The sequence below is a fragment of the Heterostelium album genome (assembly GCF_000004825.1).
Source record: "Heterostelium album PN500 unplaced genomic scaffold PPL_contig15, whole genome shotgun sequence".
In the NCBI taxonomy this organism is placed as follows: Eukaryota; Evosea; class Eumycetozoa; order Acytosteliales; family Acytosteliaceae; genus Heterostelium; species Heterostelium album.
In genome coordinates, this window is record NW_008805092.1 from 678,232 (window position 1) to 700,959 (window position 22,728).

The 22,728-nt window shown below is 31.9% G+C and overlaps 11 protein-coding genes across 11 annotated transcripts; 3 read left to right on the forward strand and 8 right to left on the reverse strand.

Moving 5' to 3' along the window:
- Window positions 1-400: 400 nt before the first annotated feature.
- syn8A (SNARE domain-containing protein) lies at window positions 401-984 on the forward strand (the record flags this gene model as incomplete). The annotated part of the gene is made up of 2 exons (XM_020577306.1): window positions 401-489; window positions 594-984. The coding sequence occupies 2 exons, from the start codon at window positions 401-403 to the stop codon at window positions 982-984; spliced, it is 480 nt and encodes a 159-aa protein (XP_020432980.1).
- Window positions 985-1,949: 965 nt separating this feature from the next.
- On the reverse strand, window positions 1,950-2,078 carry PPL_06451 (uncharacterized protein; the record flags this gene model as incomplete). Its single annotated transcript, XM_020577307.1, has 1 exon — window positions 1,950-2,078. The coding sequence occupies one exon, from the start codon at window positions 2,076-2,078 to the stop codon at window positions 1,950-1,952; it is 129 nt and encodes a 42-aa protein (XP_020432981.1).
- A 331-nt stretch (window positions 2,079-2,409) lies between these two features.
- Window positions 2,410-2,646, reverse strand: PPL_06452 (uncharacterized protein; the record flags this gene model as incomplete). Its single annotated transcript, XM_020577308.1, has 2 exons — window positions 2,410-2,447; window positions 2,529-2,646. 2 exons carry the CDS (start codon window positions 2,644-2,646, stop codon window positions 2,410-2,412), a joined length of 156 nt encoding a protein of 51 aa, XP_020432982.1.
- Window positions 2,647-4,301: 1,655 nt separating this feature from the next.
- Window positions 4,302-5,456, forward strand: desA (sphingolipid delta 4 desaturase; the record flags this gene model as incomplete). The annotated part of the gene is made up of 2 exons (XM_020577309.1): window positions 4,302-4,769; window positions 4,854-5,456. The coding sequence occupies 2 exons, from the start codon at window positions 4,302-4,304 to the stop codon at window positions 5,454-5,456; spliced, it is 1,071 nt and encodes a 356-aa protein (XP_020432983.1).
- A 287-nt stretch (window positions 5,457-5,743) lies between these two features.
- On the reverse strand, window positions 5,744-7,270 carry PPL_06454 (alkaline phosphatase family protein; the record flags this gene model as incomplete). The annotated part of the gene is made up of 4 exons (XM_020577310.1): window positions 5,744-6,650; window positions 6,703-6,876; window positions 6,973-7,091; window positions 7,145-7,270. The coding sequence occupies 4 exons, from the start codon at window positions 7,268-7,270 to the stop codon at window positions 5,744-5,746; spliced, it is 1,326 nt and encodes a 441-aa protein (XP_020432984.1).
- A 244-nt stretch (window positions 7,271-7,514) lies between these two features.
- On the reverse strand, window positions 7,515-8,350 carry PPL_06455 (uncharacterized protein; the record flags this gene model as incomplete). The annotated part of the gene is made up of 2 exons (XM_020577311.1): window positions 7,515-8,123; window positions 8,192-8,350. The coding sequence occupies 2 exons, from the start codon at window positions 8,348-8,350 to the stop codon at window positions 7,515-7,517; spliced, it is 768 nt and encodes a 255-aa protein (XP_020432985.1).
- Window positions 8,351-8,767: 417 nt separating this feature from the next.
- On the reverse strand, window positions 8,768-9,618 carry PPL_06456 (uncharacterized protein; the record flags this gene model as incomplete). Its single annotated transcript, XM_020577312.1, has 2 exons — window positions 8,768-9,382; window positions 9,460-9,618. 2 exons carry the CDS (start codon window positions 9,616-9,618, stop codon window positions 8,768-8,770), a joined length of 774 nt encoding a protein of 257 aa, XP_020432986.1.
- Window positions 9,619-10,598: 980 nt separating this feature from the next.
- On the reverse strand, window positions 10,599-14,825 carry PPL_06457 (uncharacterized protein; the record flags this gene model as incomplete). Its single annotated transcript, XM_020577313.1, has 6 exons — window positions 10,599-10,895; window positions 10,965-11,039; window positions 11,131-11,257; window positions 11,330-11,499; window positions 11,566-14,345; window positions 14,804-14,825. The coding sequence occupies 6 exons, from the start codon at window positions 14,823-14,825 to the stop codon at window positions 10,599-10,601; spliced, it is 3,471 nt and encodes a 1,156-aa protein (XP_020432987.1).
- A 778-nt stretch (window positions 14,826-15,603) lies between these two features.
- On the forward strand, window positions 15,604-16,641 carry PPL_06458 (uncharacterized protein; the record flags this gene model as incomplete). Its single annotated transcript, XM_020577314.1, has 4 exons — window positions 15,604-15,610; window positions 15,640-15,834; window positions 15,883-16,361; window positions 16,615-16,641. 4 exons carry the CDS (start codon window positions 15,604-15,606, stop codon window positions 16,639-16,641), a joined length of 708 nt encoding a protein of 235 aa, XP_020432988.1.
- Window positions 16,642-16,703: 62 nt separating this feature from the next.
- Window positions 16,704-18,557, reverse strand: PPL_06459 (uncharacterized protein; the record flags this gene model as incomplete). The annotated part of the gene is made up of 1 exon (XM_020577315.1): window positions 16,704-18,557. The coding sequence occupies one exon, from the start codon at window positions 18,555-18,557 to the stop codon at window positions 16,704-16,706; it is 1,854 nt and encodes a 617-aa protein (XP_020432989.1).
- Window positions 18,558-18,765: 208 nt separating this feature from the next.
- Window positions 18,766-22,367, reverse strand: tacc1 (transforming acidic coiled-coil-containing protein; the record flags this gene model as incomplete). Its single annotated transcript, XM_020577316.1, has 3 exons — window positions 18,766-18,811; window positions 18,949-19,427; window positions 19,506-22,367. The coding sequence occupies 3 exons, from the start codon at window positions 22,365-22,367 to the stop codon at window positions 18,766-18,768; spliced, it is 3,387 nt and encodes a 1,128-aa protein (XP_020432990.1).
- Between the last annotated feature and the right edge of the window lie 361 nt (window positions 22,368-22,728).

A 22,728-nucleotide genomic window follows, 5' to 3' on the forward strand; every position in this document is an offset into this window, starting at 1 on the left:
TATATTGCAAAAAAAAAAAAAAAAATGAAAAGAAAAGTTGAAAAAATAAAATAATTTCAAAATATATTATTTGCAATATATTCACACCAATTTTGGTTGTTTCCAAACAATAACGTTATTCCTAAAATACAAAGAAGTTTCATTTCATACACCCCACAAAAATTAATTAAATAATAAAAAAAAAGTAAAATAATACAAATTATTATTATTCATCTTTTAATTGATAAAAAAATTAATAAAAAATAAAATAAAAAAAGGTGAAAGAATAATAATAAATTAATTTTTATTTAAAGTTACTTATTTAATTTTTTTTTGATTGGAAAAATAAGATAGATAGTTAAGATTTACAAGTTTTAGTTTTGGAAATTAATAGTTTCATATTTTATATTTTGTTTAGAAAATGAATAATAATAATTATAGTAACAACAGTAATAATAGTGGTTTTAATAGACCAAACTTTAATACACCATATTTATCACAAGATGCAAAGTAAGTAGTAGTAGTTGTTGTTGTTGTTTTTGAAACAACAGTCAGGTTTGAAAGATATCTTGTTGTAGTGTTTTAACTAATTCTGTTAATTTGAAACTAATTAGGAGTAAATTGTTTGAAGGTGGAGATGGCGGTGGAAGAAAATGGGGATCACCTCCTCAAGACACTGAATATACACGTCACTTTAATAATGAACAACTTTTAGATAAACAGAAAGATGTGATGGCAGATCAAGATAAACTGCTAGATTCACTCTCGAATAGCATTATGCGACAGAAAGACATTGCTATTACCATCGGTAACGAAGCAGAGAAGCAGGGTATCATGCTAGACGACCTGAATGACCACGTTGATGGCACATCAACGAAAATTAGAAATGCATCGAGAGGTATCTTACGTTTGACAAAGGATTCAAAGACAACTGGTCATTGGATTTGCATTTGTGTTTTAATTTTGGTTTTGATCGTTGTTATTGCATTGGCTGCGTCTACATAATCAACAAACAACTATAACAACTATAAAACAAAACCAATATTATATTTATTTTTATATAACTACTACACAAAACCACTTTCTTTATCAACAACAACAACAAATATTACAATCATTGTATAATAGCATGTAATATATATAAATAATATATGTGCATGTTCAATAATCATATAACAACCAATTTTCACATAATATAATGATTTTTTTTTCTTTTTCTCTCCCTATTAGAGCCCAATCAAAGATTTCTCTAATGAATCAATAATATTAATAAAGAAGGACTTAAACATCCTTTCCTCTTATCATTGGTTGGTTGGTAGATAGGTTGTAGGTAATCTGTGTTGTAAGGCGACCATAATAAAGCAACAACTGACATTAAATGCAAAAATTTGATATACATTAAAAATATCAAAATATAAATCAATTATTGTGATGTTGTAGTCATTCATATGCACTTTAGATGATCACAACTTATTATACAACCAATTAATTAAAAAGGATTTTGTATACAAATTAAATAATCTCTATTTTTTTTTCTATTTTTTTTTTGAATATCTAATTGATAATGTTTCATAGATTTACTATTTTAGTTTGAGGTACGAATGAATTATATTACCTATAGCGATGTATACATGTTGAAAAAGGTTTATTTTAATTTATTATTACTTTGTATGTATCTATATTTGTATCAAAAGTTGGGTTGTGGTGATGGTGATTTGTGAATGATATCTTGTAGCCAAAGATATTTCATTATTAGGTGTTATATTCTTTGTTTCCAATTTACTTTCACATATTGTTGTAATAATAATATTATCGAGCAATATTTCTATAAGTTGTTTAGTGGTGACCATGACCGTGCTTGTCCTTGAAGAGTTCTGGGTGTTGCAATCTTTGTACCTTTTCCCAATAGACTATAAAATAAAGATTTATTTTGTTAATAAATATATTTTATCGTGTTAATATTATAACTATTAATTGTTATGATTATGATTATTATTATTATTATTATTATTATTATTATTATTATTATTATTATTATTATTATTATTATTATTATTATTATTATTATTATTATTATTATTAACAATAGAAACATTCATTTATTATTATCATAACTGTTGTTGAAAATAATGATCTATACAGCTGTAGTGGTATCTAATCTGAAGTATTTTGTTGATTAATCGACAATTCAACAAACTTATTGATAATGTTGAATTAATGATCAAAATATGTTTAATTAAGTGATATAAATCCAATCTATCTTTTCTAAAATGTTTTAAATCTGTCAAATCTGTATTTCCAATAGATTTCTATGTTTTGCTGCTAAACTTGATCTATTGTATATTTAAAATATAGGTGTTGTAACTACTACTGCTGCTGCTGTTGTTGTTGTTGTTTGCTGCTATTATTTTTATATGATTATAGTTATATTTATGTTAGATTCATACGTGATTCCTTTCTGGCTTTGTCTATAATTGGTGATTGTAAACAAATTAGTATTGTGATGATCTTCAAGAGTAGTAAAAAAATAAAATAAAAAAGATACATACCATCGATACCCATATGTACCTTGACGATCAAAGCAGACCAGGCACCAGCACCGACGAGGAATGGCCAGAATTGCTTGACTTGGTAGTTGAAGAATTGTCCGAGTGGTTGTTGTCTCATTGTGATAAACAATAAATTATAATATAAAAATGATAATATCAATAAAAAATTATGACGATCAAATCATTCGAATATTATTGTGTGAAAATATTTTTTTTATTTTTTCATTTTTTTTCATTTTTTTTTCAATTTTTCCTTTGAACGTTACTATGCTAAAATATTATTTCTTTGGGTCGTGAAGATATTCAAAACAGTTTAACCATTCACCTGATTATATTTATTATTATCAACAAAAATGAATTGTTTTTTTTTTTTTTTCACATCAAGTATTCTTTGTAAAGATAGAAAATTAATATTTCAGTATTTTTTTGACTGTGAAACAAGTTGTTTTTTATTGGGTTGTGATAAAAAAATCCAAAAACCTTTGTTGTAAAAGTTCTTTGCAACAATGACGGATTTTCAATGCTTATGAAAAGTAATCTGTATGTGGATGTTCAAGGTTCAAAATCTGGACGTCTTAGTGAAACATAAAACAGAAAGGAATGGATTTAGATCTGACAAATTTGGTAAAAAAAGTGGTTAGGTCCATTTCCTATTTCATTTGACTACTCATAGGTCAACATCCAATCTAAGGGATCAAAATTCTTTGAACTCAAAGATTTTATATCTTTACCTTTAATTATTGTGGTGAGAAAGATAATGTTAATCATGATTGCGTAAAGTTGTCGTTGGTTCAAAGTTGGTTAGACAGGAGTGGTTACATCAAATTTTACTAAAAAAGTTTTATTTTCACAATATTGTCCATTTTTTTTTTTAATTTTTTTTTGCAAATTATCTAACTCTATTAATTTTGATGAAGAAAAAAAAAAAACGACTAAAACCAAAATTTTATCTATATTACACCATTTGTCTTTTATAGTTTTTTTTTTATATATTTTCAAATTGTATGTAGGTAATAATTTAATTAAATTAAAATAATATTCAAAAGTAGTATATGTTTGTATTAGTGTATAAAAATAGATTGAGGTATCAGGCTGTCAATCGACATTTTTTGCAATTAATTAAGATCTAGTTGTAATTTTACTTTTTAGTATTATTTTTGTCAAATAATTGAATTGACATTATTAGTAATAATTTTTGTTTTTGTTTTTTCAATTTCATATTTATATACAAAAATAGCTATTTTTCATACAACGACATAATATAGTGTGTAAGTTTATCAAAAGTTTTTAGTTTCTAAAAAAAATAAGGTATATCCCTAGTTATTATTAAGATATGTGTGTTTTGTCTGACTTGACTAATACCACACACACACTACTAGAGATTCCCTCCAATTTTTAGTTTGTGAAACTAAAAAACACACACATTCATAATTTACACCATCTACCACATATAATATCCTCTTATTTCTTTATTTCACAAGAATAATAGCAAATATTATAATATTTGAATAAACTTTGAAAAATCAATAGTAATAAAAACAATAATAATAATAATAATTAATATTTTGTTTTAAGATATCAGTTATAAAAAATCCAGATAGAAAGATAGATTATCATTTTTTTTGTATGAATCATAAAAAAACGATACATCAAATTAACACAAAATATTTATCATATGATATTATCATTTTTTATTTTTTTTACAAAATAAAAACAATATATTAATTTATTTTAAAACAATAAATAAATATAGTAGTTAGATAGATAGAAAAAATGGGTAAAGGTAAAGGAGCAAGCACAAAGGAGAGAGTTAGATATCCATCGAAATCGGGTGTACCACCACTGGATGGTACAGGACCAATGGAGAAATACGATCCAAAGGATGAGTATATTCGTGTGGAGGCAGTACAACAACATTGGACCAGAAGAAAGCTCATCTCACAAAAGTACCCAGAGGTACTCAACTTCCCAACCTATCATACACCAACTGCATTCTGGGTGGTTGCATTGGTTTCTGCACTGATGATTACAGCCAAGATGATGGAGAACGCCTCATTCTTGACCATCTTGTTGGTCTCATATGTTTTCGGAGCAACTGTTTCACACGCTCTCTGGGTATTAATTCATGAGCTCACTCATGACCTTGTATTCAAAGAAGGTACAATGAACAGTATCTTCCTTTTAATTGCCGATCTTCCACATCTCATTCCAGCTGGTGTCAGCTTCCGTCATTATCACAGAGTATGTTTGAAACAAAAAAAGAAAACAATATCCTTTTCATTTCTAACTTCTTTATTTATTTTTGTTTTGTTTAAAAACTATTAGCTTCATCATTCATTCTTGAATGAAACTTACACTGATCCAGATGTACCAATTCCATATGAAAATTCAATTCTTGGACACTCACCACTTGGTAAGGCAATTTGGTTCTGTTTCTACTCGATTGTCATTGCTTTGAGATCGGCTTTCTATCCATTGAAGGATCAATCGCCATTCGGTATCTGGATGGTCTTGAACTACATTTGCAACATTGCGTTCACCTATTTAATGAGCCAATGGGTTGGTACTTGGGGTATGGTCTATTTGATTCTCTCTTCGTTGATGTCGGTCGGATTCTTGATGCATCCACTCGGTGCACGTTGGATCGCCGAGCATTTCGCCGTCACCCAATCCGAGCAAGAGACCTACTCGACCTACGGTATCATCAACACCCTCGGTTTCAACATTGGTTATCACAATGAGCACCACGATTTCGTACGTGTTCCATGGATCTACTTGCCAAGATTGACATCGATCGCCTCTGAATACTACACCAAGGGATTGCGTTACCACACCTCCTACTGGAGAGTCTTATACGAGTTTTTGAATCAAGACGATTTCACTTTCAACAGCAGAGTCGTCAGAAATCCAAAGCAAAGAGTCGACTAAATTTATAAATTACATTAAATATATATATACAATCATATATCAACAATTTTTGTCACAATACTCCTCAAACAACAACGAACAAAGTAATATTACTTTAACATTAACTTTTTCATTTCCCAGTTCATCTTCTTATACAAATAATTAGGAGATTAATAATAATAATAGCAACAACAAATAAATTATTTAAATAACCAACTTGGTAGTTTGAAACTATTTTGTCAATTTTGGTTTAAAAATATATATATATTGTATTTTTACATTTGTTATTTTCTATTTATTTAAATTAATTATAGTTTTGTATTCATATATTGAGTGATGATGTTCATTATTTGTGATCCTGGGAATCTACCTAATGCTCCACTGCTACAGTCAATCTCTGAGAATTGTTGAACTTTGTCGATAAACTTCCAGTTTTCATGTGATTGCGGTTGTTTCATGAGTAGTGGTTTGCTAATGGTGAAAGGAACTGGCTCACAAGAGTGGTCACCCGATAACACAGGTGTAGAATGGTCACCGGTTACGCAAATAGAGAACTTGGCTACACCCTCCAACTCTGCTTGGCCAAGTTCATCGACGATCTTGGCCAGCATTGCATCGACCTTCTCTAACAATCGTACTTTGAGATCAGCATCTTTATCGTGTCCAGCATCGTCGACCGCCTTGATATGAAGGAAACCAAAGTCATACTTTCCACTCTTGATGGCAGCGGCTGCTGTTCTTGCCTTGGAGTCAAAGTCGGTGTGATAGTCACCGGTTCCACCTGGTGCCTCAACGAGATCGATCTCAATGGACATACCCAAGCCAGCAATGATACAGGTTGGAGCGATCATGAATGCACGCATCTTGTATTTCTCGAAAAAGGTGGGTGCCTCTGCTCTGACACCGCAACCTCTTAGCAGCACTACATTGGCGAGTGCCAATCCTTCTTTGGCACGCTCCGCATTGATCGGATGCTTCTCGAGAGCAGCCCGAATAACATCGGATAACTCGTTAACCAAACGAGCAGTGAATTCTGCCTCTTTGCTTCCATCTAATGACTGTGCTCTAAGTAACGGTAGATTGTCTTTCAGTGGATCAGTATTTGTAATTGCATCTGTCAAACCTGGACCTCTAACTCTAATACCACATCTATGTTCTGTTGCATATTTAACATCAACTCTGTAATCTGGGAATGATGGTAATTTACTATATTCTCTCAAATGTTAATATATATTCAATCAAACAATTAAATAATGTTTAAACATACACGCCAGTAAGATAATCACATAGAATAGGTCCTAAATGTTCAAAGTTTCTATCTGCTCTTCTTGATGTAACTATACCTGTTTTAGTATCGATGGTTGCAAAGTTTGATTTGAAAGCAATGTCACCCGGCACCATATCAAGTCCAGCACCCATCGCTTCGAATGCACCTCTACCTCTATAATATCTATAAATATGTAACAATGTGATAATAAGTATATCTGTTTTTAAATGTAACAATTGTTATATATATATATATGATGTTCATACATACATTCTTGGATCATAACCAAATATTGAAAGATGTGCAGTATCACTACCACATGCATAACCAGGTTCTACAGGATCCATTATACCATTGACACCATATTCTAATTTGAAAGCAATTATAATCTATATATTAGAAAACTAACCTTTTTTTTAGAAATCTATTGTTACTTACTTGCCATTAAATCCATTGTAGGTGTATTTGCTTTCTGTAATGTAGTTAATCCATTATATTTGGGTATGGAGACATCTGCAAGACCATCAACCATCACAAACAACATTCTGTTTTGTGATTCTGCTGACATTTTTTTATTTATTTAATTGAATATTAAAAGACCTAATGAAATGAACATATCAAATTTAAGTATTTTCAGATTTTTTTTTTGGTTTTTTTTTTTTTTTTTTTTTTTGAAAAATCAAAGATTGAATATATGGTTTAATCATTCTTATAATAGTCAAAAAAAGAAGAAGTAATTTATTTTTTGATTGAAAAGAATTTAAAATGAATTAAAACTAATATTGTTGTTAATGTTGGAAAATTTAATACAATTATTGTTTGGAAGTGTTATATTGGGATTGATATGGTTGTGGTGGTTGTTGATATTGATATTGTGGTTGATATGGTTGTTGGTGTTGATATTGTGGTTGGTAACCTTGCGGGTAAATGGCGGTTTGATTTTGGATCAGTGAAACTTGGTCACCTGAGTGACAGTGTTCGTGTTTGTGAATTTCCTTGTATCTGCTGGAGACAAAAGAGTTGTTGAAGATGCATAGGAAAATAGTTACGAGGCCAAAGAACCATCCAATACTTGGACCCCAGGATTGGGTGTATCCATTGGTTGATGAGCTTCCAAAGAATCTATCACAGTAAGATCCACCATAGCTACACATTCCAGAGCTCTCAAAGACCTTGTTAACGGCAATGAAAGAAATTACCGAGATAATTTCAAAGAGTGACATCAGGATTACGAAAATTCTATTTACATTCAATGCTCTCTTGTGGCAAGTACGGTATGATACTAAAAGGGCAATTGCACTAACAATAAAACAAACGAGACCCAAATATTGGACGAATCCAATACCAATAAAGAATTTACAGATATTGATACCACTTTCATTTACATAGTAAACTGAGGATCTTAAACCAGAGGAGGTATACTATGAAATAATAAGTTAATATATTAATGTTTTGTTGGGAAATAAAAGGTTGATTTATTTAAATTTACCTTATTTCTGTATAGATCATATGTACTTTTACCAACGTCATACTCTACATCAGTGGTAACATGATACCAATCACCGGCTATTGATCCAATGACAGAGACTGCCAGTAAAAAATTTATAACAACCAAAGCATAAAAATAATTACGTTCTAAGTGTGACATTTTTGAAAATATATAGGAATGTTAAATTTATTTATACAGATAAAAAAGATAATAGATAAAAAAAAACAAAAGATAAATTTAAGAATAAGAATACAATGAATGTTTAATTAAGGAGTAACTCAAATAAATAGTGATTCTTGTTTAAAATTGATCTTACTTTCCAAAGAATTAAATTTCGTCTTGATTTTTGCTAAAATTGATCCTTTTGATTTTTTTTTTGTGCAAAATTCTTCAAGATTAAAAATCAATACGTTAAAAACTGAGATGAGGTGGAACAACACCGCACACCAAGATATTTTAAGATTTTGTTGATTTTACATTTATTATTTTTTAAATTAAAAATGGAACTAAATATTTATTTTAAGGAATTTAATTTTTTTATTTAAATAAGAATTTAATTAAAAACCAAAGAGGTTTTTATGGGAATTGCTTTTGGTTATGAGCTGACTGTTGATATTGTTGTTGGTATTGAGGTTGGTATTGTGGTTGGTATTGTGGTTGGTATGGTTGTTGGTGTTGAGGTTGATATTGTTGTTGGTAGTTTTGTTGTGCAAGTGGAGAAGTTCCGGACATTTGAGAGTATCCTTCGTCATGGCAATGATGTTCGAGGTGTCTGGCTCTCTTGAAGACCAAGATGATGCTGATTATCGAGAAAAAGACAACACTAATGGCGAATCCCCAACCATAACTTGGACCCCATTTAATATAAGCCAAATTGGATTCTACACTTCCGGCAAACTTATTACAGAAGCTGGAGACGTTGGCAGATTCACTACAGTCGAATGCCTTATTAATTCCAAACAATGCACAAACAGCAACGATTTGGAAGAAGAGCATTAAAGCTGAAAAGATTTTGTTGGTCTTTAAGGATTGTTTGGTACATTTTCTATGTGATGTAGTGAGTGCTGTTGAGCTAATGACTAAACAAATTGCCGACAGGAATTGGAAAATTCCAATAGCAACAAATAATTTACTAACATTATATCTTAAATAATTCACATAATAGTCTTTATAGATGAAATCTGAATTTACCTAAAATTTTGTAATAATAATAGATATATTATATAAGTAAATATTAAATTTCAAGAGATTTGTAGATTATTTCTTACTTTAGTATAGAATAAATTATAATCGCTGGTTACTACAGTTCCATTTCCAAGGTCTGTTTTAAGATGGTACCAATCACCAATGATAGCACCAATCACACCTATTAACATTAAAACATTTAAGCCTTCTAAGATATAAAATTGTCTTTTATCGCTTGACATTTTATATATATATATATTTATTATTATTATTTGTAAGATATAAAATTGATGATTTTGTAAACGAACAATCCTTTGGATATAAATCCTCTAGAACACCCAAAAAAAAAAATCATAGATATTTATGATATTTTTCCACCTTAAATCACCTTTTTGTAAAAAAAAAACCAAAAAACAAATTTTCTCGATTTTCAAAAAATGACATCAGATGTCTCATTTCTTGAAAACGACTATAGAAAATAGATCTACGTTTTTTTTGAAAACAAGACTGGTCGTAATAAACTTTAGACGATTTTGTTGGAACTAGCGTGCGAACTCTTCAATCGAAACAAGACTTAATATAGTAACTATATTTAACAAAAAAAAAAAAAGAATATAATTGATTTTGTGAATGTTGGAAACCAGCGTTTTCAAAATAAGTGTTAACTTAAAGACCTGAGACAAAAATATTTTTATCTTTGCTAAATGTAATAAAACTTTGATTTATCTTATACATAAATTAATAAAAATCAAAAAATAACAAAAACAAACCCTACACAAAAAAATCGAACATTTTGCAACTTTAAATTACCTCCTAAATGGAAGACATTGATGATATTAGATCTTTACATATTGTATTTTACAAAAGAAAAATATTTGTTGTATCGAGAAATAGAAACTTTCTTGCTAGTTGCAGCCAAGCCCAACAAAAACCAGTATTGACTAAGTTTTCTCAAGACTCTAAGGTGTATTCTCTAGGAACTTCTTCTTAGTTCAACTACTGATATATCAGTTATAATTGGCTTGACCAGCTTAAGTCTTTCTACAAGATACTTTAACAATGAGTAAAGATCAATGATTTCATATTTTCAATCAATTAAAATCAAAATTATCTTTATCATCTAAAAAAAAAAAACATTTGTATCATTCCACAAGCAAAAAATTTGGAGTAATGATTAATTTATTTATTATTATAAATATGACAAGTGATATCGTATGAAGTATTAATCTTTGAACTTCAATGGAACGGTGGGGAGTTTTGAGTTTTTAGCTTTGGTAGGTATCTTCAAGGTGGTCGAAATCATAAAGGTTAAATCTGGAATCTTTGACATCACTTCGTTGAATGGATTGACAGAGTTGGCACCGAATCCAATGCTCTTTGGCGAATCAACTCCAAGCAAAGTCGAAGGCTCTGTAGCACCTAAATTGATCTTCTTGTCCGAGTTTGGTTGTGAATTCAAACTATCGATAAAATCAAAGCTTGTCGATGTTGTAACAATGGTATTATTGGGTTTCGTTGACTGTATTATAATAATTTGATTAATATAACAATATTTTCTTGTATTGTTTGTTTTCTAGTCGATACTTACGGTGGTTGGTAAAACTGTTGTTGATGAAATTGGTTTTAATGGTTGAATTATATTTTCACTTTCTACCTTGTTTATCTATTATAGTTATTGTAGATGTTTAATTGTTATTAATATTGCAATACTAATTAAAAATAGAGTGATGATGATGATGTTGATGTTCACTTACAATATCAATAGCTTCTTGGCCAAGCCGTAGAGATTGGGTGAAACACTGTTCTATCTTGGATTTCTTTAAAATAAATGGTGATGGAGGTGCTACAAATCCAGATTGCTCTGGTTTATGATAAAGTGTCCTAAAATAATAAAGTTTAATTCATTATTAGATTATGTTTGTTTTAGTTAATGATTGATTATGATAATCTTACTTTTCAATTGTTGATTGTTTCAAAATATCTTCTAAAGATTTGTTTGTTGTTTCATTCTCTGTTACTATTTGTGGTGATGTTGTTATTTGTTCAAATAGATCTTGTTGTAATAACTTTAACATATTCTCTTTTACATGTTCAAATGTTGTTTTAATAACTGCAATTGAATCCTAAGTTATAATTAAATTAGATTAGTTTTTTAAAATATTTGATTAAAGTATAATTGTTTTTTTTACCTTTGATGTATATAAAGTAGAAGATGATGATGATGATTGTTGTAACTTTGGTTGTTCAAATGATGATGATGATGAAGAAGTGGTTGTAGATTGATTAAAATCTCCAAAGTCACCAAAATCATCATTATCATTATTTGTTTCATTGAAATCACCAAAGTCACCAAAGTCATTGTTAATGTCATTGTTGTTTGATCTTGATGACTCAAAGTTGTTATCATTGGTAGTGGTGGTTGTTGTTAAAGTTGGTATTGTTGTTTTTGCAGCAGCTGGTTCTGGTTCTTCAAAGGCAGGAATTGTAGAATCACCTTCGTTGAAATCACCAAAGTCACCGAAATCATCTTTTTTAGGTTCATCGTTTTCATTCTCTTCAAAGCTGTCAGAGACAATGCTGATGGCAGGAGTTTGTTGTACGAAACGAGTCATTGGTGGAGTAAGTGGTGCTATGTTCATTGGTGGCGCAACACCGCTTAGATGAGAAGAGTCTAGGTTCAAAGGTGCAGATGTTGATTTGTTAGAGATAATATTATTATCGTTGCTGTTGTTATTATTATTATCATCACCTTCAATTACTACATGAGGTGTCACAGTGACAATAGTTTCATCCAACAAGTCTAGAGTAGCATCATTATTATTATTGAATGAGTTGAGGCTGATGTCATCATTGATTGGTAGTGGTGGTGGTTGTATTGGTTGTTCACTAAAAGTAAAATTGTCATTGTCATCATCGAATTCAAAAGTTTCCTTTTGTGGTGGTGGTGGTGGTGATAGTGGTTGTGGTTCATCTTCTACCTGTGCTTGTTGTGTTGGTGTTGGTATTGTTTGAGGTTGTTCTACGAGTGTTGTTGTTGTTGTTGTTGTGGTTTCTTCAGCATTATCGGATGTAGAAATAGTAGATAAAGTTGGTATTGGTGTTGGTGCTGGTGGTGATATAGATTTTGTAATATGTTGGATATCAGAGAGTGAAAGTTCTTGTGGCTCATCGAAATCAAACTCGTCAAAGTCATCTGTGTTTTGATGATGTTGAGAATCTTCTGTGGTTACTATCTGGTGTGGTTGTTCTTGTTGTTGTTGTTCTTCTTGTTGGTGTCCAGGAATGGCAGAATCTAAAACTTGTGACTGTACTACTTGTTGTTCATCTTCTACCTGATGTTGTTGTATAGGTTGTTGCTCTATTATATTACATGTTTGTTCTGTTTCCTTTTCAGCCGATGGTTCCTGTTGCTGAGTGGTCTCCTCTACGATACCGTTGTTGTTGATATTGGTAGTTGCCAGTAGTGATGAATCATTATTATTCTCAAGCTCGCTGGTGGTAGTGGCAACTGCTGTTTCCTCTACGATACTACTAGATACGAAATCACCATTGCCCGATGTATCATTTTGTTGTTGTTGTGGTGGTAGTGGTGGTGGTGGTGATGGTAGTTGATTATTTTCAATACTATCTGATAATTTGATGTTGGAGGAGGTAGTTGGTGTAGCAACAGATTCTGACACATGACTTGAAATGAAATCATCAAACTGATCGAAATCACCTGTTGTTGCTTGACTACTACTATTATTATTATTATTATTAACAGGTGGAATTGCAGGACTTGATATGAAATCATTGAAATCGTCAAACTGTTCGTGTTGTTGTTGTTGCTGCTGCTGTTGATTTGTAGTTGGTGTCAATGATTCAAAATCAAAATGATTATCATTTACTATTGTAGAGGTTGTTGTTGTTTCAGGTGTGGGTGTTGGAGTTGGAGTAGATGCAGTAAAACTTGTAATATTATCAAATGTATTATCTTCTTCTTCCTCTTGTTGTTGTGTTGCTGCTGTTGGTATATTAATATCATTATCATTGTTACTATCAGTATTACTATTGTTATCACCATTATTATTATTATCATTGTTATTGTTGTCGATGTTATTGCTATTGTTATTGTTAGTGTCAACAATGTTGGTGGTTGTCATATCACCAAAGTCGTTGTCATCGTTCTGTGAACCCGCTGGGATGGTACTCTCGGTGGAAGTCGATGTGAACGAGTCAAAAGTGTGATCGTTGTTGGCATTGATATTATTCTTATTGTTGAAGCTCATAAGCATGCTGCTATTGACACTGGAGGCTGGTGAGAGCTGTTCGAACGACAGAGTGTTGTCATTCTGCCCTTTCACTACACTATTACTATAGGTATCGAAGCTGTTGATCGACGGTGTAGTAAACGATGAGAAATGATCTAGATCATCGTTCATCTGACTCATACTGCTACTCTGTTGATTCTGTTGTTGTTGCTGTCCATGATCAGATTGTAACGATGTATTTATATTTGATGATGATATTGAATATTGATCAAAGTCACCAAAATCATTATTATTATTATTATTATTATTATTATTATCAAAATTATTGTTATTAGTATTACTATTGATATTTTGTGAAGGTAAAGGTGAAGGTGTTGAACTAAATGTAAAATCATTAAACTCATCTAATACTAATATATCATTATTATTGCTGTTATTATTATTGTTGTTGTTGTTGTTGTTGTTGTTGTTGTTGTTGTTGTTGTTGTTGTTATTTGAGGATGTAAAAGATGTGAAATCATCGAATAGAATTTGATGATTTATTTGATGATTAGTTGATTGTAGAGGAGGTGTCGATTCAAAATCATCGCTTAATGCGTTGAATGACTTTATAGGAGGTTGATGTTCGATAACTAATGGTGGAATTGGAGGTGGTATGTCTGATATCTGAAAATCTCCGAATCCATCATCATCTATATTTCCATTCTCCATTGTCGTATCTAAAAATGATAGAACCTAATGAAATAATGAACTAATATTATCTAACTATCTAATAAAACAAACTAATAATACAAAATATTATATATATATTATCTCTTGCTGCAAGATCAGATCTTATATATTTTAGCTATGTATCTAAATAAATATAGGTTTATATTTTTGCAAATTTTCAAAATTGAACTACAAATAACCAAACATTTAAAAGTTGGTTGATGCTATTAATGACAAAAAAAAAAAATTATTATAAATCAAAAAATATCAATTTAGTTTTGTTTCAAGAGGCGTATTTAATAACACACAGAAAAATAATTTCAATAATTTTTTGTTTTTTGTTTTTTTTTGTTTGTTTGTTCAATATTTTTTTGATTGAAAATAGATCTATGTTATTTTCATTTTAACAACTTTGTCTAATCTAATTTTAAATATTTAAAATAAACAAAAAAAATATATTATTAACATGAAGGTATCTTATTTGTCATCTATTAGAATCAAAGTATTTAAAAAACACTAAGTTATTTGTTTGTTTTCGATAAAGATTGTAATGCACAAAATTTTTCATTGTTGTTGAAAGAGGAGCTTGCTTTTGTGGTGAAACAAGCAAATTTGCGGTTTTTTTTAAGTATTTTGTTTTTTTTCATACCCAAAACAGTCGCTTTATGACAAAAACATATGGTTCAAGATTTTTTGAATCAATCCAACCATTTTAATTTTATTTTATTTAATTTTTTAAGAAATATCAAAATCATATAAAATATCCTACCATATAAATCATATGTACCTGGGTATAAATAGATCAAAAAAAAATAAAGTTCTATAAAATAAAATCCAAATATTAATATTCAAACTAAAACAAAATAAACCAAAACAAACATAATTCAATAATCAAGTAAATAGTGTATATGTATAAATTGGAAAATCATACAATTTTTGATTTAATTAGATCAAAAGTAATAAGAAATTTAATTTTTGCGAATATTAGAACAATCAACGATCAATATATTTTAGAAAAAACCAAAATAGATGAATCCTATTCAAATTTAAAAAGATATAACTGGAATAAATTAATAGAAAATCCTTACCAATTAATAAATTATAATTATATATCATCATATTTTGAATATTTTGATAGTTTTAAAGAAAGTGAAAAAATAGAAATTAAAAATAAATATATAGAGAGTTTAATTTATTTATTTAATAGAAATAATCAAATTAGTAATAATAGTGTAAATAGTAATATAATAATAATAATAGAAAAATATGGAGAGTATTTAGATGTAAATAAATTAAATAAAGAGATGTTGGTTTTATGTGAAAATGGTAATTCGGAACTATTAAAATATGTGGTTCAATCTAAAATAGGTGGAGATAAATTAGATATGAGTCTGTGTATTGATCGAGCCGCAGAATTTGGAAATCTAGATGCTGTTAAATATTTAAGTGAGAATCGTAAAGAGGAATGTACAACAGAGGCAATGGACATTTCAGCAAGTAAAGGCTATTTGGAAATTGTACGCTACTTACATTTTAATAGAAAAGAGGGATGTACAAAGAAGGCTATGCAGTTAGCTTGTGAGAATGGTCATCTTCAAGTTGCGGAATTTCTTCACAAGTATCGATTCGAAGGATTAGATCGATTTGCCTCGATAAATAATTCTATAGGTGGTTTTCTAAAGATTGTCCAATTTGTACAATCAAACAATAGAACGATTCACTATAAGAATACTTTTGACAATGTTGCCAAGAAGGGACATCTTGATATTCTTAAATTCCTGCATTATCAAAGAAAAGAAGAATGTAGTACCAATGCTATCGACTGGTCTGCCGCCAAAGGTCACTTTTCGGTCGTGGAATTCCTTCTTAACAATAGAACAGAAGGGTTTACAGAGGACGCTTTAATACAATCTGCTAGAAATGGTCACCTTTCAATCTTTGAATTTCTTTATAAACATAGAAAGTCCTCATTCTCTATTTATAGAGCAATGGAAACAGCAATTCAACATCAACAAACTCAAATAGTAAATTATATTAATACCAACAATTTGTTATTGTAAATAAAAAGATTCAAGTTAAAATTTAATAAATTTGTTTTTCTATTTTTTTAAAATTGACTACAGATAAAATGTAAAAGATTGTTGGTTACTTTCACAATCGAAATCTGTAGAAATAAAAGAAATATCTAAAATGTTATGGGGTGTGGAATTGAAAAAGGTGGAAACATAGATCACATCCATCTATATTAACTCATTAAAAAATTAATTTAAATTAAAGAATAAGAGTAAATTTTATAGAATATAACTATATAACTTTTATATATTTATTTAATTGTTTGTTATTATTTTAAAATTGTGCAATATTATTTATTTCTTTAATTTTCCAATAAAACCAATCATATTCTTAACGAATGGAGTATTTCTAAATGTAAATGCAGCGACACCAGTGACAGCACCGAGCAAACCGAATGAAAGAATCTTTGAAATCCATGAGGAACTCTTGACAATCTGCTTGTTGTTCTTCTTGTCGGTAGCTTCGACTTGATTATCAATGTCGTTGGCAGGCTTGGATTTAGCTTGGAGCTTCTGGAGGACATCTTCGAGGTTCTTTTGGAGATCACTGTTGTCCTTGTCGATGGCGAGGCCCTGGTAGAATACGGCCTTGGCTTCTTCGAGACGCTCCAAAGAAACCAATGCTATACCTTTTCTCAAGTAGCCCTTGGTCCAATCGGCACTCAACTTGATAGAGTTGTCGGCATCCTCCATGGAATGCTCGTACATCTTCAACTTGAAGTAACTGATCGAACGGTTACTGTAGACCATATGTGATGGCTTGTACTTGAGTGACTTGGTGTAGCTCTCGATCGACTCACGGAAGAAAGCTCTCTTGAACAACTCGTTACCTTCATTCTTATATTGGTTGGCCATCTCCTCGTTTGACAAAACGTTTGGATCTGTGCTGTCGTCTTCCTCCTCTTCCTCAACTGGTGCCTCAGCAACAGTAGTAGTGGTGGTGGTGGTAGTTGGTTCTGGTGTTGATTCTACATGATTGTTTCCATTCATGTGAGCATATTCATTTTGTTTCTCTTCTTCTATTTTTGGTTTTTCTTGTTCTTGTTCTTGTTGTTGTTCTTGTGGTTGTTCTGGTTCTTTATCTACTATAACAAATGATTCTTCAATCATTGGTTTCTCTTCCTCTGTTTGTTGTGGTTGTTCTGGTTCTACTACTGATGGCTCTTCAACGACAGCAGCAACTGGAGCTGGTTCCTCTACATTAACTTGTTCTTCAATCTTTGGTTGCTCTGGTTGTGATTGCTCTACAGCTGGTGCTACAGCTGGTTCTTCAATAGCAGCAACTGGAGCTGGTTCCTCTACTTTAACTTCTTCTACAACTGGAGCAGCTACTGGCTCTTCAACAACAACTGGAGCTGGCTCTTCTACCTTTGTCTCTTCAACAACTGGCTCCTCTACCTTTGCTTCTTCAACAACTGGCTCTTCAGCTTTGACAACTTCTGGCTCTACAATTACAACTGAATCGGTAATAACTGATTCCTCAGCGGCAGCAACTGGAGCTGGCTCCTCAACTTTAGCTTCATCGACAACTGGAGCAGCTACTGGTTCTTCAACAACAGCAACTGTTTCATCTACTTTAACTTCTTCTACAACTGGAGCTGGCTCTTCTACCTTTGCTTCTTCAACAACTGGCTCTTCGACTTTAGCAACCTCTGGTTCTACAACTACAACTGAATCGGTAATAACTGATTCCTCAACGGCAGCAACTGGCTCCTCTACTTTAACTTCTTCGACAACCTTTGTTTCCTCAACAACTGGCTCTGGTTGTTGTTCGACGATTGGTTCTGGTTGTTGTTCGACGATTGGTTCTGGTTGTTGTTCGACGATTGGTTCTGGTTGCTCGACGATTGGTTCGGCAACAGTTGGTTGTTCCTCTTGTTTTTGTTCTTCTACGACGACCTTGTTGGCGATCTCTACATTGTTTTCATCTACGATTACACTATCCATAGTTTGATTGTTGTTTGTTTGTTCGATGAGTTGTTCTACTTTATTATCTAAATTGCTGAGATCCTCGATGATATTAGATTGTCTATTTTCAAGAGATTCTACGGCAGTATTGTTAGATTCCTGTTGTTGTTCTTGTGCAACTACTGACTTTGTCTTGTTATTATTATTTTTCTTTTTATTATTATTTCTTTTGGTTGACATTTTTTTTGAAATCCAAACTAGTAACACACACAAAAAACAAAATTCATTCGTTCTTTTATATTTGTAATTTTTCAAATATTTTTTTTAATTTTTTTTGCTCCACACTAAAATCTGGTTTGCTCACACAAAAATTTCCGCACAACTTGAAAACCGACTTTCCTCGTCACAATTATCTGTTTTAATTTGTTAAATTTTTTTAAACAATAACTCAGTTACCGGCGGAAGTTGGAGTGGCACCATATAAACTTAAATGACTGGAAATTAAAATAGAAAACATTTGTATTAAAAATCTATTAATTTTATTTTGATTTTGGTTTGTTATAGTTTTTGTAAAAGATATCATTTTTATTATTATTTTTATTTGTTGTTATTTGTTATTATTTAAAATTACGATTGTTTTTGTAGTTTGAAAATTAATTCATCACATAATTTTGCTAGTTCTTCATTCTCTTTCTCTTTGGAGACCAATTTCGTTTCGGATTTGTTTAGTTTGGCGTTGAGTACGGCAACTTCCTTGGCTGCGACCTCCTTAAGTTTGAGTAGCTGGTCGGATGCACTGTCTAGTTTCTGTTCGGCATGCGCTTTGAGTGCGTTGAACCGCGATTGCTGTAGTGCCAACTCTTTATTGAGCTGTGCAATGTTCTCTTTCAGTTCTTTGCTCTCTTTGCGCAGATGATCGTTCTCCATCAGTGTCTCTGTCAGTTTAGCAGAGTTTTGTGGTACGGGTGCTGGTTGGTCGATCATCTTCTTCATGGTCGATTCGTATTGTGCCAAAACACTTCTAAGTGAACTACAGTTTCTAAGCTCCTTTTCATACTTTATTTCCATATCTTCAAATTCAATTGCTAGAATTGCACTCTCATCTGATGCCTGTTAACATATTTAAAAAGTAAAAAATTAGTCAGTACATTAATACATTGTTTGATTGTTTGATTGTTTAATAGTTACTTGTTTTAATATTTCTTTTCTTGCTTGTTCAATCATTCTATCGACATCCTCTTGTGAGTAAAATGCATTTGATTGGTAAAAGTTTGGTTGTGGAACAAAGTAGGGTGGATGATGTTGTGTGTGCTGTTGATATGGTGAATGTGGTGATTGCTGATAATACATTTGTGCATGTGGTAAATACTGTTGTTGTGTAGGCGATGTAGGATTGTTATAGTTATTGTTACCATTATTATTATACATTGATTGTTGTTGTTGTTGTTGTTGTTGTTGATTATATTGTGGTTGATATGGCTGTTGCTGTTGTTGCAGCTGTGGTTGTGGTTGTGATGTTTGTGGCATTGGTAACTTTTGCTGTGGTGGTTGTTGTTGTGGCTGTTGTTGTTGTTGAGATTGTATTGAAGGTTGGTGTTTCTCATCTTGTTGTTCTTCATTACTATCAAATGACTCTGTACTATTACTACTGACTTTCTTTGCATTGGCCATTTGTTGTTTCATTTTGGCACGTTCCTCATCTCTTTCCTTTTGTTTTTGTAGTCTTTGTCGTTCTTTTTCCTCTTCCTCTGGTGACTTTGACTTTGAGGAGGCAGCAGCCTTCTTTTGTCTCTCCTGTACTCTTCTTCGTGATTCTTCATCTTTTCTTCTTTGTTCTTCAGCCAGCTCCTCTTCATTTACACCACCACCATTTGCTTTTTCCTCTGCGGCCAATCTCTCAAATTCACGTTGCAACTCTTCCTCCATCATTTTCTGTCTTTCGGCTTGTTTCTGTGCTTCTCTGTTTGCTCTTTCAAACTCTTCATCTAAATCACTCTGTTGCTGTTGTTGTAATGTTACTGTTGGTATTGGTACTGCTATTGGTGTTGGTTCAGGTTGAACAACTGGTGCCTCTTCAACTTCAACATCTTTCTTCTTATTCCCCATCATCTGTTGTTTCATTCTGGCACGCTCTTCATCTCTTTCCTTTTGCTTCTCAAGACGTTGTCGTTCTTTCTCTTCTTCCTCAGGCGTCTTTTTCTTACCAGCAGCCATCTTTCTCTGTCTTTCTTGTACTCTTCTGCGTGACTCTTCATCTTTTCGTCTCTGTTCTTCAGCCAACTCCTCCTCAGTCATTCCACCACCATTTGCCTTCTCTTCAGCAGCCAATCTTTCAAACTCACGCTGTAATTCCTCCTCCATCATTCTCTGTCTTTCAGCCTGTTTCTTTTGCTCCAACAACATTCTATGCTCTTCATCACCTTCGTTCTCTTGTTGCTGTGGTGGTTGTTGCTGTGGAATATCCTCGACTTGTGCAGGCTGTTGTTGTTGTTGTTGTTGTACATTTTGTTGTAATGGAGCTGGTTGTAAGTCCTCAACTTCCAATACCTCTTTTTTATTACCCATCATTTGTTGTTTCATTTTGGCACGCTCTTCATCACGTTCCTTCTGCTTCTGTAGTCTTTGTCTTTCTTTTTCCTCTTCCTCCGGAGTTTTCTTCTTGCCAGCTGCCATCTTTTTCTGTCTCTCCTGTACTCTTCTTCTTGATTCCTCATCTTTTCTTCTTTGTTCCTCAGCCAACTCCTCTTCACTTACACCACCACCATTTGCCTTCTCCTCAGCAGCCAATCTCTCAAACTCGCGTTGCAACTCCTCCTCCATCATTCTCTGTCTTTCAGCCTGTCTCTTTGCTTCGGCTGCAAATCTCTCTTCATCGTTAGTGTCTTCACCAATGATTTCCTCTTGAACTGGTTGTATTTGTACAGGTTGGGCAGGTGTAGGTGTTGGTGCAGATACAGTTGGTTGAGATCTCACCATTGGTTGTAAATCCTCAACTACCAACTCATCCTCTACCTTTTTTGTATTGCTCATCATTTGTTGTTTCATTTTGGCACGCTCTTCATCACGTTCCTTCTGCTTCTGTAATCTTTGTCTCTCCTTTTCCTCTTCCTCCGGTGTTTTCTTCTTGCCAGCAGCCATCTTTTTCTGTCTCTCTTGTACTCTTCGTCGCGACTCCTCATCCTTTCTTCTTTGTTCTTCAGCCAACTCCTCTTCACTAATTCCACCACCATTTGCCTTCTCCTCTGCAGCCAATCTCTCAAATTCACGTTGTAATTCCTCCTCCATCTTTCTTTGTCTTTCAGCTTGTCTCTGTAATTCCAAAGCTATTCTCTTTTCTTCATCTTCATTCTCATTCTCATCCATAACTACATCCTGTTGTTGAACTACTGCTGCTGCTGCTGCTGCTACTGATGGCTGTTGAACTACTGCTGCCACTGGTTGTTGTTGTTGTTGTTGTTGTTGTACTTCTTCGTCAACTTTGTCAGTGACCATCTCTACATCTCTTTGAGTAGGTGCAGGGTTTGCTTTCATTTGTTGTTTCATTTTGGCACGCTCTTCATCTCTTTCCTTTTGTTTCTGTAGTCTTTGTCGTTCTTTCTCCTCTTCCTCTGGTGATCTCTTTTTGGCAACCATCTTTCTCTGCCTTTCCTGTACTCTTCTACGTGATTCTTCATCCTTTCTTCTTTGTTCTTCAGCCAACTCCTCTTCACTTACACCATCGCCATTTGCCTTCTCTTCGGCAGCCAATCTCTCAAATTCACGCTGCAATTCCTCTTCCATCTTTCTTTGTCTTTCGGCTTGTCGTTCGGCCTCTATTCTTATACGCTCAGCTTCACCATCATCTTCATCTTGCACAATCGATAAAGATGAAGTCGATTCTAAACCATCCATATTGATAACACCCAACTCTACCAACTGTTTATATCTAGAGTACTCTGAAGGATCGATGGAAGGATCATCTTCATCATCCATATATATACCGTCATTCTCATGACTCAGTCTTTCTTTGAATTTGTTTAACTTTACAATATCCTCACCAAAGAATGACATTCTCTATCTTCGATCCTTATTTTTATATAAATACACTTGATCTTCTACTATACATAAAAATAAATTTATAATTATTATTAATTTTTTATAAATATTTTTCAGGCATAAAAAAAAAAACAATATTTTGATCAGTTTTTTACCACTTATAATTTATTTATTTGAATTCATTAAAATAAAATTTTAATTTGCTATTATAATCTTAAACTTTTTATTATATTTCTTATTTGTCTATTTATTTAATCTTAATTTTTTTTTGTTTAATTAATTATTTGAAGATTTTAATTATCATTTTACTTTTTTGAATTGTTTTTTTTTTTTGAAGTTCGAATAAAATTTGAATTTTTTACAATTTTAATGAAAA